The sequence below is a fragment of the Mobula birostris genome, chromosome 6 (genome assembly GCF_030028105.1).
Source record: "Mobula birostris isolate sMobBir1 chromosome 6, sMobBir1.hap1, whole genome shotgun sequence".
Classification (NCBI taxonomy): domain Eukaryota; kingdom Metazoa; phylum Chordata; class Chondrichthyes; order Myliobatiformes; family Myliobatidae; genus Mobula; species Mobula birostris.
In genome coordinates this window covers 50,476,312-50,492,370 of record NC_092375.1, presented here as the reverse complement: position 1 = coordinate 50,492,370, position 16,059 = coordinate 50,476,312, and the positions used below count along the sequence as shown (strand labels likewise).

Here is a 16,059-nt window from a genome sequence, read left to right as displayed (position 1 = left end):
TTTATTGACTACAGCTCAGCATTTAATACTATCATCCCCTCAAAACTAATCAATAAGCTTCAATACTTAGGCCTCAATATCTCCTTGTGCAATTGGATAATTACGATAGTAAATACTTTATTGATCCCAGGTGGGAAGCTCTTTTGTTACAGCAGTAACGTTTAAAATTGCTCTACAGGCTGTGATACCTATAAGGCACAAACTAGAAAATTACTAAAACAGTACATTGTGGATATAAATTTGGTTGAAGTATGGAGAGAACAAAACCTTGGTAAAATAGACTACTCTTGTCATTCAAGTTCATGTAAATCTCATTCTCGTATTGATTATTTTCTTGTCTCAGGAGAGCTCTTATCAAAGATTAAAAGTTGCTGGTATGATAGCATAGTAATAAGCAACCATGCTGCTATTTCATTAAGTATTCATGCAGAGAAATTTATTCACAGTCCCCCTAACTGGCGATTTCAGGTGAGATGGCTACAAAACCCAGACTTTGTTAAATTTGTAGGAACTAAAATAGGTAGTTATTTTGAGTTAAATACAGATCAAACTAGTGCCAGCACAAGATGGGAGGCGTTCAAGGCATATATTAGAGGAGAAATCATTAGTTATACAAGCTCCAAGGCCAAACAACAAAAAATAGAGACGGAAACTTTGGAAAAACAAATTAAATCTTTAGAGATAGAACTAAATGAAAGGGATGATCCAACAAAACAAAGAGATCTGCTACTTTTGAGAGCCAAATATAATAAATTATCTGCTGATAAAGCTGCAAAAAGTTTAATGTGGCTGAAGCAATCTTATTACGATCAAGGAAGAAAAGCTGGAAAACTCTTGGTGTGGAGAATTTTAAAAATACAGTCTGATAGAGCAACTAACAGTAGAATAACCTCTTCAGCAAGCCTAACAGTAGACCCATTAGAAATTAATAACATTTCTAGAGAATTTTATGAACATGTATATAGATCAGAATGCCCCCAAGCCTCAGAAGGTGGGACACATTTCTTGATCAGTTTCAATTTCAGACACTGACAGAAGATGCAAAAAAGGAGTTAGATAGAGGTATAACAATTGAAGAGATATCACAGGCTATCCAAAATATTAACAGTGGTGAAGTGCCAAGGCCTGACAGCCTACCAATTGAATTTTACAAAACATTTCAAGAAAAATTACTAGTCTCACTCTTAAACATGTATGACGAATGTTATTGGAATGGAACTCTCCCACCCTCTTTAAGGTTGGCGATGATAACGCTGATCTTGAAACCAGGCAAACCACCTACAGAATGTTTCTCATTTAGACCGATAAGTCTAATTGGATCGGACACAAAAATACTTTGTAAAGCCTTAGCAAGAAGATTAGATCCTTATATCCCACATCCCTGGCGAGTAGATCGCTCTAAGATGACTGGTTTAGAAAATATACTATTTGTTAGGACACTGGCTATTGGATTTGTATATAAAATCTGAATCCATTTAGGGAAGTTCTTTCCAAATCCAAATCTAGACAATACATTAAATAAATACGGCCATTCTATTCTATCGAAGGCCTGCCAAGCATCCAGTGATAATAGTGCTGTATCTTTTGCACCAAATTTTTCATGAATTATGTTAAGAACTCTTCTAATGTTATGGAATCCTTGGCATTTTTGCACAAAACCATTCTGATCATTACATAACATTAGATTAATAAAAAGTCTAGACTGAGACTTAGGCTGCTATACCTGCCTTATGAAAGGGGAGGGCTACGGCTCCCGAATCTGAAATGGTATTATTGGTCTGCTCAGTTACGTTCTGCAATGTTTTATTTCTCAATGGAGGCCCTTCCAGCCTGGGTGAATATTGAATAGGAATCAGTACCAAACCTCCCATTAAAGCTCTATCTATACTCTGCAGACCCAAGAAATCTATAAAGAAACAACCGAGAACCCTTTCCTCAGAAATACAATTGACATCTGTTATAAAGCACATCAGCATATTAAAGATACTCCTCCCATTCCCTGCTTCTCCCCAATATGGCGCAATACATACTTCAGGGCAGGAAGAGCAGATGGTGGTTTCAGAATCTGGGCAGACAAAGGTGTGCAGAAAATAGAGGACCTTTATGTGTATGCTAATATTGTTACATTTGATCAATTGTGTCAGACATACCATATACCTAAAAAAAAAAACACTTTTTAAAAATATCTGCAACTGAAACATTTCATACTTACAAAATATAAGTATTTAATATCTGAACCACCACTATCACATCTTGAAAATCTCACACTTCTAAACCTAAAGGGGAGGAATCAGATTTCTTTATTCTATACAGCTTTGATGTCATATGATAAGGAGTTCACCATTGACAGGCTAGAGGCATGGAGACTGGATGTTCAAGAGGACATACAGGAAACTGAGTGGGAAATGGCATGTTTAAAAGCCCAAAAACAATCAATTAACACAAGAATTAAACTATTACAATACAAATGGTTAATGAGAACTTATATTACCCTGGTCAAACTGAACCGTTGGTCCTCTGACATCCCAGACACTTGTGTTAAACGTTTAGAAGAAAAGGGTACTCTGTTTCACTGTGTATGGGACTGTCCAAAATTTCAAAAAAATACTGGAAAACAGTTGTTCAGACTATATCTGAGATTGTTGGAGTAAAGGTGCCTCACCAAGCAAAAATGTGTGTACTAGTTATATATCTAAAGAACTTTACTGTTCGTTCAGAGCAGTCAATTTTAATTGACTTTGGACTCCTGCGGGCCAGGAGAATGATAGCTTTATCTTGGAGAAAAATGGATATACCTTTGATACATGTATGGGTGAAGGAGATGGCATCTTGTATTGTATTGGAGAGACTGACTTACATAACCAGAGGGAGGACAGGAGAATTTGAAAATGTGTAGAAATCTTTATTGAAGTTTCTTGGACGTCAAGGTGCACAGTCATTTTGAAATAGCTGTGTGTTGTTGAGTGCTTCTGTGGTTTTTTTTCTGATGTGTTTTTTATTTTATTTCTTTGTTAAATATGTGAAGTATATGAAATGTTGTATTTCTTTTCCTTTGACTACGAAAAACATGAGGACATGTTTCACTATTTAGTTTAATTATTATTATAGTTTATTTGTATATGTGAAATATATGTAAAATTTAATAAAAATATTGTTTAAAAAGCATTTAAAAACGCACTTAGCAGATGTAACTGATAATAAGGTGTGGAATAATAATATATACAATAATAAATCACCAATGTGCAATAATAATGTACGAAGTAATAAAACAGAGACTATTGTACTATTTTTGTTCTCCTGTTGAACGGAGATGAACTGTTGTATATGCTTATTGCATTTGATAGGAAAGATTTTCTGTAATGATCCTTGTGACAGCGAAACTGAATGAGTCTATTGGAAAACGTGCTCCTGTGCTTAGTCAGTAGTTCAATGAGGATTGCCAAATTGTCTATAATGGATAACAGTTTGTTTAGTGACCCCTTGTCCACCACTAACTCGAAAGAGTCTGGGTTGCTGCCAAGGATGGATCCAGTCCTTTAGTCTTTTATTTAGTTTATTTAGTCTTCTTGCATCACCAGCGCCGATGCTGCTCCTTCAACATAAAGCTGCAAAGAAGACTGCACTCACTACAACAGACTGGTAAACGATCTCCAGTATTCTGCTGCACACATTGAAGGATCTCAGCTTCCTTACAAAATAAAGTCTGCCTTCTTGTCAACAGCCTTGATGTAGGTTTTCCAGTCAAGGTGAACACCCAAGTATCTGTACGCCTCCACCACTGCAACTTCTTCTCCTAGGACTTGTCACGGTCCTAAAATCTGGCTGAGTGGTGTCATAACAACAACCTTTCACTCAATGTCAGCAAAACCAAGAAATTGATTGTGGACTTCAGCAGAGGGAAACCAGAGGTCCATGAGTCAGTCCTCATTGGAGGATCAGAGGCAGAAGGGGTTAGTTACTTTAAATTCCTGGGTGTTACTATTTCAAAGGACCTGTCCTGGAGCCAGAACATAAGTGCAATTGTGAAGAAAAGCTTGCTAGCACCTGTACTTCCTTAGGAGTTTGTGAAGATTCAGCATGACATCTAAAATTTTGACAAACTTCTATAGATGTGTGGTGGAGAATATATTGACTGGTTGCATCACAGACTGGTATGGGAACACCAATGCTCTTGAATGGAAAATCCTACAAAAAGTAGTGGATTCAGCCCAGTGCAACATGGGTAAAGCCCTCCCAACTATTGAGCACATCTACATGAAAAGCTGTCGTAGGAAAGCAGCATCCATCATCAGGATTCGCCACCACGCAGGCCATGCTCTCTTCTCGTTGCTGCCATCAGGTAGAGGTATAAAAGCCTCAGACCTCGCACCACCAGGTCAAAAAAAGCTACTATCCTTCAACAATCAGACTCTTGAACAAAAGGGGATAACTGCACTCAACTTCACTTGCCCCATCATTGAAATGTTCCCACATCCAATGAACTCATTTTCAAGGACTCTTCATCTCATGTTCTTGTTATTTATTGGTATTTATTTATACTTGCATTTGCACTGTTTGTTGTCTTCTGCACTCTGGATGAATGCTCTAGTTGGCAGTCTTTCATTGATCCTGGTATAGTTATTATTCTATAGGTTTTTTGAGTATGCCTACAAGAAAATGAATCTCAGGGCTGTATATTGTGACATATATGTACTTTGATAATAAAATCTACTTTGAACTTTGATTAATGATATGAACACATTTAAGAATTCCCATTATTTTTGGTCATATTTATTATATAATCTATCTACTCTGTGACCGAGAAGATTTCTGTTAATTGTAAATTAAGGTGTTCATTTTTTGATGCTGTTACATGTGCTGCCTCTATTTATGTGGTTAAGTAAAGGGTAAGCATTAAGAATTAAACTTCTGAAATAAAGCCTGCCAACAAAATGTTCAATATGTACGAAGCTACTTTCTTCTCTTTAAAGGAATAAATATTTTCATATAGAAATCATATTTTGGATAAATGCTTAAGATATTTTATCAATCATGTTAATCCTTCAGTTGTAAGTTACGTTGATAAAATGAACTAAGTTAATTTTAGAAACAGGAGGCTCCTGATAAACTGATTATGTTATACATAGTTTTTTTAGTCAGTCGTAGTCATACTTTATTGATCCCGGGGGAAATTGGTTTTCGTTACAGTTGCACCATAAATAATAAATAGTAATAGAACCATAAATAGTTAAATAGTAATATGTAAATTATGCCAGTAAATTATGCAATAAGTCCAGGACCAGCCTATTGGCTCAGGGTGCCTGACCCTCCAAGGGAGGAGTTGTAAAGTTTGATGGCCACAGGCAGGAATGACTTCCTATGACGCTCTGTGTTGCATCTCGGTGGAATGAGTCTCTGGCTGAATGTACTCCTGTGCCCACCCAGTACATTATGTAGTGGATGGGAGACATTGACCAATATGGCATGCAACTTAGACAGCATCCTCTTTTCAGACACCACCCTCTTTTCAGACACCACCGTGAGAGAGTCCAGTTCCATCCCCACAACATCACTGGCCTTAGGAGATGAGTTTGTTGATTCTGTTGGTGCCTGCTGCCCCAGCACACAACAGCAAACATGATCGCACTGGCCACCACAGACTCGTAGAACATCCTGAGTATCGTCCGGCAGATGTTTAAAATGCAGATTGTATCCATTTTCTTTGAAGCATGTAAAATTAGATCATTACTACAACTGTCCTGCACCTTGTACATATTGTGTTATGTACTGAGTAATTTCTAATGGTTTCAGCTGCTCTTTATTTCTATTTCCTCTTTAAAGAATACTTCTTTCTTTCTAGCTGGATTACAGATGAACATGTTATCTGGAGATTTGGCATGTAAGTATACTTCAAGTTATTTACGTTCCCTTTTCTTCCAGTGTTGATCACCATCTTAATGTACTCTTCCTTATACCTATCAAGTATAGCATTATGAAAATTCATTGTCATACTTTAACATTTAAGTTCAGTGCCCTTAAGGGATCACAGCACTGAAATACTTATGTGTAAATGATGTATGCTCCCTATTTTGTTGCCATCCCTCAACATGTTGTTGAATAAGGTTTTGTGCAAGCATCATATTTATATTATATATTAAAATTGGTGAATGTTCTGAAGATACCAGAGGTTTTCCTCCCATGTAGTGTAATAACCAAAACTGCCAGGAAAATACTCAAAAACATATGCCATGATACTGGTGTACCTATGTTGAAAGTTGCTGTTCAGGAACACTCTAAGTATGAAATAGACTGCCCCTAAATCTGTAGGCTGCTCATGATGCACAGCGATTCTATTGGTTCTATTCCACGTAGCATTGCCAACCAAAGTGCCATTATCTCTAATGGCCTTAATTTCCAAAAAATACTGCATTATTGCTGCAGAGAAGTCAGTCATTAGCTATAGCTTTCATCCAACAGAGTGCTTCTTAACTGTGATTTTGGACCTCTAACTTCATGTTTGTCCTTAGTGTGTCCCTAATTTAGACACAGCAGAGCGTGGCTGGTAGTTTGTTCATAAATACATTTTCACTGCTGGCACTCAGATTTTGCCATCTATTCTCATAAAGCCATAAAATCATGGAAACAGGTCTATGCCAACCAGTTTGCCCATTGCCTTCTGTGCCCAGGAGATTCAAGTGCTTATCTACATGCTTATTAAGTGCTGTCAAGATTGTTTGCAGTACTCGTGGGCGCTGTGTTTCAGCTATCCACTGTTCTCTGGGTGAGAAATGTCACCCTCAGATCCCGTCTAAATCTCCTACGTGGACCCCCAATCTATTTCCTTTGAATTTATCTGCATCCGATATGGGAGATAATTCCCTGCCATCTATTCCATCCTATGCTCCACATAACTGAAAAAGGCTACACCCTAGTGAATCTCATCTGTATCCTCTCACAATATGTATAAAGTTTTACCAAAACCTGTGTACTCGAAGCACTGGTTAAATAAGGCAGTCATTCTTTATGCTTTGACCCCCACCATATCTTCCAGTGCTGTCATCTTCAGGGACCATTGGAATTGTACATCAAGATCTTTTTGTTTCTTTGGACCCAAATTGTCAACTAGCCTAGGATCCCATGGGCTCTAATCATTTGGACTAGTGTCCATCTAGGACCTTGTCACAAGTTTTCCTGAAATCCATGTAAGCTAAATTAACTGCACTGCTCTCATCAATACATGCATTTAACACTTCAATCTTAATTAAATTCGCCACTAACAAACCTGTGCTGACTATTACTGATCAATCCTTGTGTTTTCAATCATGGCTGTTAGAATTTTTGTCATTACAGTATATTCTGAGCTGTCAGGCATGCATAGGAATGCTGGTTGCGTGAGAATGAAATGAAAACATTAAACCACACACAATACACATCAAAGTTGCTGGTGAACGCAGCAGGCCAGGCAGCATCTCTAGGAAGAGGTACAGTCGACGTTTCGGGCCGAGACCCTTCATCAGGACTAACTGAAGGAAGAGCTAGTAAGAGATTTGAAAGTGGGAGGGGGAGGGGGAGATCCAAAATGGATCTAAATGGATTAAACCACACACACTCGTTTGCTATGGCTAAACCTTTAAATGAATTGTTGGACTATAAGTCATCTCCTTACCCTTTTAAATAAGGATGTTTTACAGTACACTTCTATAGTTTAAAGCTAAACAATATTAATGTAAAATGCCACAAAAATAAATTAAATGAACTACTGAATACACCATAACATGAAGTACAAGGCCTTCAAAGAATGTTGCTGTTACTCAGCTTACAACTGTATTGCCCTTATGTATAAACTTAAACTAAAAGAAATGTCTTTTCACATATATTTTGCTGACACCTGAAATAAAATTCACTGTTCTAGCTTATTTTAACGAAAACAAAATTTTGCTCAAGAATTCCAGACACCTGAATGCCAGATAAATGAGAGTTTAATGTAATTTTCTGACCACTGATATTAGACTAATTACCTGACTTACCCTTGCCATCTTTCTTGAATTAAGGGACTGCATTTTCTGTCTTCCGGTCATTTGGCCCCTCACTTGTGACCATACATTCTCTCACAGAATTATTTTAAGAATTATTCCCAGTACCTTAGTCAATCATCCTCACAAAACAAATTATCTGTTCATTATCTATTTGTGATTATGATGCTTGTGGGTGATTTTGAGAACAAATTGACTGTTGTGTTTCATCTTAAAGCCCTTTTGAGTATTCTCATGTTGTGAAGGTATTATATTTTTACCTTACCCTTTTCTGTCACTGACTTCTAAGTCAATAGCTGTTTCTATTTCAGTCAGTGGGTCTTATTTTAAAAGTATATATTTTAGGCATATTGTTGCTTTAATGCTGAAATTGTATGTGTTATTTGCTGAAGTCAGGAATATACTGGATAGTAGAGAGGAGTAGAAATACTCTTTCTCTACTCCAAGGCAGAAGCCAACTGTGGCACCTTTCTAGCTGAGTCTTTGATACTAACTTATTCCATTGTCTCCTGTTTACCTGAAATGTATGTTTTTGCATCTTGTTTTCACAGGCTTAAAACATTTAAAATTCTGTGTATCTTATTGCATTCAAAATATTCTCTGTTTTTTCAGTCTCCCAAACTTTATGTTTTCATGATACAATAATGATATTATATGGATCTTCTCTGTAGTGGCTAGTTATTGTGCTGTTTATGAACAATGTAATGCCATTTTTTATTTTAAAAAAGCAATGCTGTAAACTGTCATGCAACACACATCAAAGTTGCTGGTGAACGCAGCAGGCCAGGCAGCATCTCTAGGAAGAGGTGCAGTCGACGTTTCAGGCCGAGACCCTTCGTCAGGACTAACTGAAGGAAGAGTGAGTAAGGGATTTGAAAGTTGGAGGGGGAGGGGGAGATCCAAAATGATAGGAGAAGACAGGAGGGGGAGGGATGGAGCCAAGAGCTGGACAGTTGATTGGCAAAAGGGGATACGAGAGGATCACGGGACAGGAGGTCTGGGAAGAAAGACGGGGGGGGGGGGTACCCAGAGGATGGGCAAGAGGTATATTCAGAGGGACAGAGGGAGAAAAAGGAGAATGAGAGAAAGAATGTGTGCATAAAAATAAGTAACAGAAGGGGTACGAGGGGGAGATGGGCCTTAGCGGAAGTTAGAGAAGTCGATGTTCATGCCATCAGGTTGAAGGCTACCCAGACGGAATATAAGGTGTTGTTCCTCCAACCTGAGTGTGGCTTCATCTTTACAGTAGAGGAGGCCGTGGATAGGCATGTCAGAATGGGAATGGGATGTGGAATTAAAATGTGTGGCCACTGGGAGATCCTGCTTTCTCTGGCGGACAGAGCGTAGATGTTCAGCAAAGCGGTCTCCCAGTCTGCGTCGGGTCTCGCCAATATATAAAAGGCCACATCGGGATCACCGGACGCAGTATATCACCCCAGTCAACTCACAGGTGAAGTGTTGCCTCACCTGGAAGGACTGTTTAGGGCCCTGAATGGTGGTAAGGGAGGAAGTGTAAGGGCATGTGTAGCACTTGTTCCGCTTACATGGATAAGTGCCAGGAGGGAGATCAGTGGGGAGGGATGGGGGGGATGAATGGACAAGGGAGTTGCGTAGGGAGCGATCCCTGCGGAATGCAGAGAGAGGGGGGGAGGGAAAAATGTGCTTAGTGGTGGGATCCCGTTGGAGGTGGCGGAAGTTACGGAGAATAATATGTTGGACCCGGAGGCTGGTGGGGTGGTAGGTGAGGACCAGGGGAACCCTATTCCTAGTGGGGTGGTGGGAGGATGGAGTGAGAGCAGATGTACGTGAAATGGGGGAGATGCGTTTAAGAGCAGAGTTGATAGTGGAGGAAGGGAAGCCCCTTTCTTTAAAAGATGTCTTCCTTTTTTAAAGAAAGGAGCTTCCCTTCCTGAAACGTCGACTGCACCTCTTCCTACAGATGCTGCCTGGCCTGCTGCATTCACCAGCAACTTTGATGTGTGTTGCTTGAATTTCCAGCATCTGTAGAATTCCTGTTGTTTGCCTGTAAACTGTCATGTTTATTTTGTTCAATTGTTTTTTGCAGATGGTACATCCCATTGTTTGTCCTCATCTTTTTGATGATGTCCTGCTACATTCACATATTTTATATAGCCAAACAGAGGGTAAGCATTCAGATTTAAACTGCTGAAATAAAGCCTGGCAAAAAAATGAACCATGTTCAACATGTTTGATTGCTTCTGTGAATCTACTTTCTCTTGTTAATGGATCCTCATAAATAGTTGATTAAGGTATTTTGTTAGTTATGTAAGTTAACTCTTCAGCCATCACCACACATCAAAGTTGCTGGTAAAATCCCTTACTCACTCTTCCTTCAGTTAGTCCTGACGAAGGGTCTCGGCCTGAAACGTCGACTGCACCTCTTCCTACAGATGCTGCTTGGCCTGCTGCGTTCACCAGCAACTTTGATGTGTGTTGCTTGAATTTCCAGCATCTGCAGAATTCCTGTTGTTTGCGTTATCTTCAGCCATCAATTAGCTTTATGTAATGGATATCATCTGAAATGAATTTGTGTTGTTTTAAACTTGCTGGGGAAAGAAAACTGGATATTTGCAGTATGTAAATTTGGATAATTGCTGTAAATATTCTGCATCTTGCAAAGGGACAAAAATGGAGATAAAGCCACTAACTTCAACTCTCTCCCTGGTAACTAACCATCAGAAATAGAACCAGAATATTAACTATCTTTGTTTTAAATTTATCCCTGCAATAAGCTTCAAACCACATATCCATACTATCAGTGAAAATACTGCTTTCACTGATGTAATGACCTTTAATTGCAGAGAGACAAAGTATAAGCACTCACATCTTGCATAATATGCCACCTGCCATGATACAAGGTGATCAATCATAGTTAGGCTTATGGCTTCCATTTGTTTTCTAAATCGCAGATCTGGGGTTCTTCCTTTAGAGTGTTAGTCCTGAGTCCTTTCTGTGATCCCAAGTTCTCGTACAGTTCCAGGGTTCAGTAAGGAGTGCAATCTTGTTTTCAAGACCCATTTCCCTTAATTTCCTTGTTTTATTCCAGTGAAATAGTATTACATCTTAATTCCAGTCCAGGTCCAATCCATTTTGTCTATTTTCATTCTGTTGCAACTGAACTGTTGCTTGTCCTTTTTACATCTCAACTGTATAGCATCCTTGTTACTGATATTGAGTGAATCAGGCGCAGAAGAACGTGGAATTGATTGTTACTGATAGCATATCCACATGTATATTGTGCTTTCAGCACGTAAGTATTTTGCTGTCGTAATCTAGGCCTCTAGTTATCTCTTATTGCCATAGTAACAGCTAGCTCTTCTGCCCACTGTTGAGGCCGTGGATGCCATGGCAGATGTTGTAGAATGGACCCATTATTTCTTATCTCAGTACAAGCAGATGGTTGCTGTCTTACTTTTTGCAATTTATTAGGCCTCTGAGACCCAGCGAAGCCAGGCAATTCTCCAATGAGATTAATGAGAATGAGAATACGTTATTCTGCAGCACTGTTCCTTGATCTCATGATGATCTGTAGTTATGTCTGCTTCACAGTTTAATCACTACTAATGGCTTTTCAAAACAGTTCCTGATGGATACATCTGTGATCAATCAATCAATACCCAGAGATACAACTTTTCAAATTTAAGTCATTTCAATCTCCTTATATTTTCTTAGCATTTTCAGAGAACTTCATAGAACATTGGAGAAAGGCTAACTTTGAGGAGATGCGAAAGGATTTAGAAGGAGTGGATTGGGAAAATTTGTTTTATGGGAAGGATGTAACAGAGAAATGGAGGTCATTTAAAGGTGAAATTTTGAGGGTTCAGAATCTTTATGTTCCTGTTAGGTTGAAGGGAAAGGTTAAAAGTTTGAGAGAGCCATGGTTTAAAAAGAGAAAATTTCAACGGTTCTTGTTTCAGTTGAAGCAAGCAGCTGAAGAAGGGAGTGGAAGAAATCGGGTAGAAAAAGTCATTAAAAATAAATGTTGTTAAAAGTTCAAGCAAATCCGCTAATAGAAAGGTTGTGAGTGGTGGTAAAAATCTTCTGAGGTGTATATATTTCAATGCTAGGAGTATTGCAGGGAAGGCGGATGAGTTGTGGGCGTGGATTGACACGTGGAATTATGACGTTATAGCAATTAGTGAAATTTGGCTACAGGAGGGGCAGGACTGGCAGCTTAATATTCCAGGGTTCCGATGTTTCAGATGTGATCGAGGCAGAGGAATGAAAGGTGGGGGAGTAGCATTGCTTGTTAGGGAAAATATTACAGCAGTGCTCGGGCAGGACAGATTAGAGGGCTTGTCTACTGAGTCCTTATGGGTGGAGCTGAGAAACAGGAAAGGTATGGCCACATTAGTGGGATTGTATTACAGGCCACCCAATAGTCAACGAGAATTGGAAGAGCAAATCTGCAAGGAGATAGCAGGCAACTGCAGGAAACATAAAGTTGTGGTGGTAGGGGATTTTAATTTTCCATATACTGATTGGGACTCCCATACTGTTAGGGGTCTAGATGGTTTAAAGTTTGTAAAATGTGTTCGGGAAAGTTTTCTAAATCAATATATAGAGGGACCAACTAGAGGGAATGCAATATTGGATCTCCTGTTAGGAAACGAGTTAGGACAAGTGACGGAAGTCTGTGTAGGGGAGCACTTTGGTTCCAGTGATCATAACACCATTAGTTTCAACTTGATCATAGACAAGGATAGATCTGGTCCTAGGGTTGAGGTTCTTAACTGGAAGAAGGCCAAATTTGAAGAAATGAGAAAGGATCTAAAAAGCGTGGATTGGGACAGGTTGTTCTCTGGCAAGGATATGATCGGTAGGTGGAAAGCCTTCAAAGGGGAAATTTTGAGAGTGCAGAATTTGTATGTTCCTGTCAGGATTAAAGGCAAAGTGAATAGGAATAAGGAACCTTGGTTCTCAAGGGATATTGCAACTCTGATAAAGAAGAAGAGGGAGTTGTATGACATGTATAGGAAGCAGGGAGTAAATAAGGTGCTTGAGGAGTATAAGAAGTGCAAGAAAATACTTAAGAAAGAAATCAGGAGGGCTAAAAGAAGACATGAGGTTGCCTTGGCAGTCAAAGTGAAGGATAATCCAAAGAGCTTTTACAGGTATGTTAAGAGCAAAAGGATTGTAAGGGATAAAATTGGTCCTCTTGAAGATCAGAGTGGTCGGCTATGTGTGGAACCAAAGGAAATGGGGGAGATCTTAAATAGGTTATTTGCGTCTGTATTTACTAAGGAAACTGGCATGAAGTCTATGGAATTAAGGGAAACAAGTAGTGAGATCATGGAAACTGTACAGATCGAAAAGGAGGAGGTCCTTGCTGTCTTGAGGAAAATTAAAGTGGATAAATCCCCGGGACCTGACAGGGTGTTCCCTCGGACCTTGAAGGAGACTAGTGTTGAAATTGCAGGGGCCCTGGCAGAAATATTTAAAATGTCGCTGTCTACAGGTGAGGTGCCGGAGGATTGCAGAGTGGCTCATGTTGTTCCGTTGTTTAAAAAAGGATCGAAAAGTAATCCGGGAAATTATAGGCTGGTAAGTTTAACGTCGGTAGTAGGTAAGTTATTGGAAAGAGTACTAAGAGACAGAATCTACAAGCATTTGGATAGACTGGGACTTATTAGGGAGAGTCAACATGGCTTTGTGCGTGGTAGGTCATGTTTGACCAATCTATTGGAGTTTTTCGAGGAGATTACCAGGAAAGTGGATGAAGGGAAGGCAGTGGATATTGTCTACATGGACTTCAGTAAGGCCTTTGACAAGATCCCGCATGGGAGGTTAGCTAGGAAAATTCAGTCGCTAGGTATACCTGGAGAGGTGGTAAATTGGATCAGACATTGGCTCAATGGAAGAAGCCAAAGAGTGGTAGTAGAGAATTGCTTCTCCGAGTGGAGGCCTGTGATTAGTGGTGTACCACAGGGATCAGTGCTGGGTCCATTGTTATTTGTCATCTATATCAATGATCTGGATGATAATATGGTAAATTGGATCAGCAAATTTGCTGATGATAAGACTGGAGGTGTAGTAGACAGCGAGGAAGGTTTTCAGAGCCTGCAGAGGGACTTGGGCCAGCTGGAAAAATGGGCTGAAAAATGGCAGATGGAGTTTAATGCAGACAAGTGTGAGGTATTGCACGTTGGAAGGACAAACCAACGTAGAACATACAGGGTTAATGGTAAGGCACTGAGGAGTGCAGTGGAACAGAGGGATCTGGGAATACAGATACAAAATTCCCTAAAAGTGGCGTCACAGGTAGATAGGGTCGTAAAGAGAGCTTTTGGTACATTGGCCTTCATTAATCGAAGTATTGAGTATAAGAGCTGGAATGTTATGATGAGGTTGTATAAGGCATTGGTGAGGCCGAATCTGGAGTATTGTGTTCAGTTTTGGTCACCAAATTACAGGAAGGATATAAATAAGGTTGAAAGAGTGCAGAGAACGTTTACAAGGATGTTGCCGGGACTTGAGAAACTCAGTTACAGAGAAAGGTTGAATAGGTTAGGACTTTATTCCCTGGAGCGTAGAAGAATGAGGGGAGATTTGATAGAGGTATATAAAATTATGATGGGTATAGATAGAGTGAATGCAAGCAGGCTTTTTCCACTGAGGCAAGGGGAGAAAAAAACCAGAGGACTTGGGTTAAGGGTGAGGGGGGAAAAGTTTAAAGGGAACATTAGGGGGGACTTCTTCACACAGAGAGTGGTGGGAGTATGGAATGAGCTGCCAGACGAGGTGGTAAATGCGGGTTCTTTTTTAACATTTAAGAATAAGTTGGACAGATACATGGATGGGAGGTGTATGGAGGCATATGGTCCGTATGCAGGTCAGTGGGACTAGGCAGAAAATGGTTCGGCACAGCCAAGAAGGGCCAAAAGGCCTGTTTCTGTGCTGTAGTTTCTATGGTTTCTATGGTTTTCAAGAGATATTAGAAACTTGGTTCAGAAAAAGAGAAGGATCTTCAATAAATATAGACAGTTTGGAGTTAATAAGGTACTCGAGGAATATAAAGAATGTAAAAAAAAATCTTAAGAAAGAAATTAGAAAAGCTAAAAGAAGATACGAGGCTGCTTTGGCAAGTAAGGTGAAAATAAATCCAAAGGGTTTCTACAGTTATGTTAGTGGCAAAAGGATAGTGAGGGATAAAATTGGTCCCTTGGAGAATCAGAGTGGACGGCTATGTGCGGAGCCAAAAGAGATGGGGGAGATTTTGAACAATTTATTTTCTTCGGTATTCACTAAGGAGAAGGATATTGAATTGCGCAAGGTAAAGGAAACAAGTAGGGTAGTTAAGGAAAGTATGACGATTAAAGAAGAGGAAATACTGACGCTTTTAAGGAATATAAAAGTGGATAAGTCTCCGGGTCCGGACAAGATATTCCCTAGGACTTTGAGGGAAGTTAGTGTAGAAATAGCAGGGGCTCTGACAGAAATATTTCAAATGTCATTAGAAACGGGGATGGTGCCGGAGGATTGGCATATTGCTCATGTGGTTCCATTGTTTAAAAAGGGTTCTAAGAGTAAACCTGGCAATTAGCGGCCTGTGAGTTTGACGTCAGTGGTGGGTAAATTGATGGAAAGTATTCTTAGAGATGGTATATATAATTTTCTGGATAGACAGCGTCTGATTAGGAACAGTCAACATGGATTTGTGTGTGGAAGGTCATGTTTGACAAATCTTATTGAATTTTTTGATGAGGTTACTAAGAAAGTTGGCGAGGGTAAAACGGTGGATGTTGTCTATATGGACTTCAGTAAGGCCTTTGACAAGGTTCCACACGGAAGGTTAGTTAGGAAGGTTCAATCATTAGGCATTAATATGGATGTAGTAAAACAGATTCAGCAGTGGCTGGATGGGAGACGCCAGAGAGTAGTGGTGGATAACTGTGTGTCAGATTGGAGGACGGTGTGTAGCGGTGTGCCTCAGGGATCTGTACTGGGTCCAATGTTGTTTGTAATATATATTAATGATCTGGATGATGGGGTGGTAAATTGGATTAGTAAGTATGCAGATGATACT

At 39.5% G+C, this 16,059-nt stretch overlaps 1 protein-coding gene across 2 annotated transcripts in view; it reads left to right on the top strand.

Annotated features, from left to right (window-relative positions):
- LOC140199046 (cyclic AMP receptor-like protein A) overlaps window positions 1-16,059 on the top strand; it is a 187,240-nt gene that overhangs the window by 110,578 nt on the left and 60,603 nt on the right. For both annotated transcript variants that reach the window (XM_072260476.1, XM_072260477.1), the window contains exons 8-9: window positions 5,840-5,878; window positions 10,078-10,156. In XM_072260476.1, the coding sequence (XP_072116577.1) occupies window positions 5,840-5,878; window positions 10,078-10,156 (118 nt within the window). The remainder of the gene's footprint in view (window positions 1-5,839; window positions 5,879-10,077; window positions 10,157-16,059) is intronic.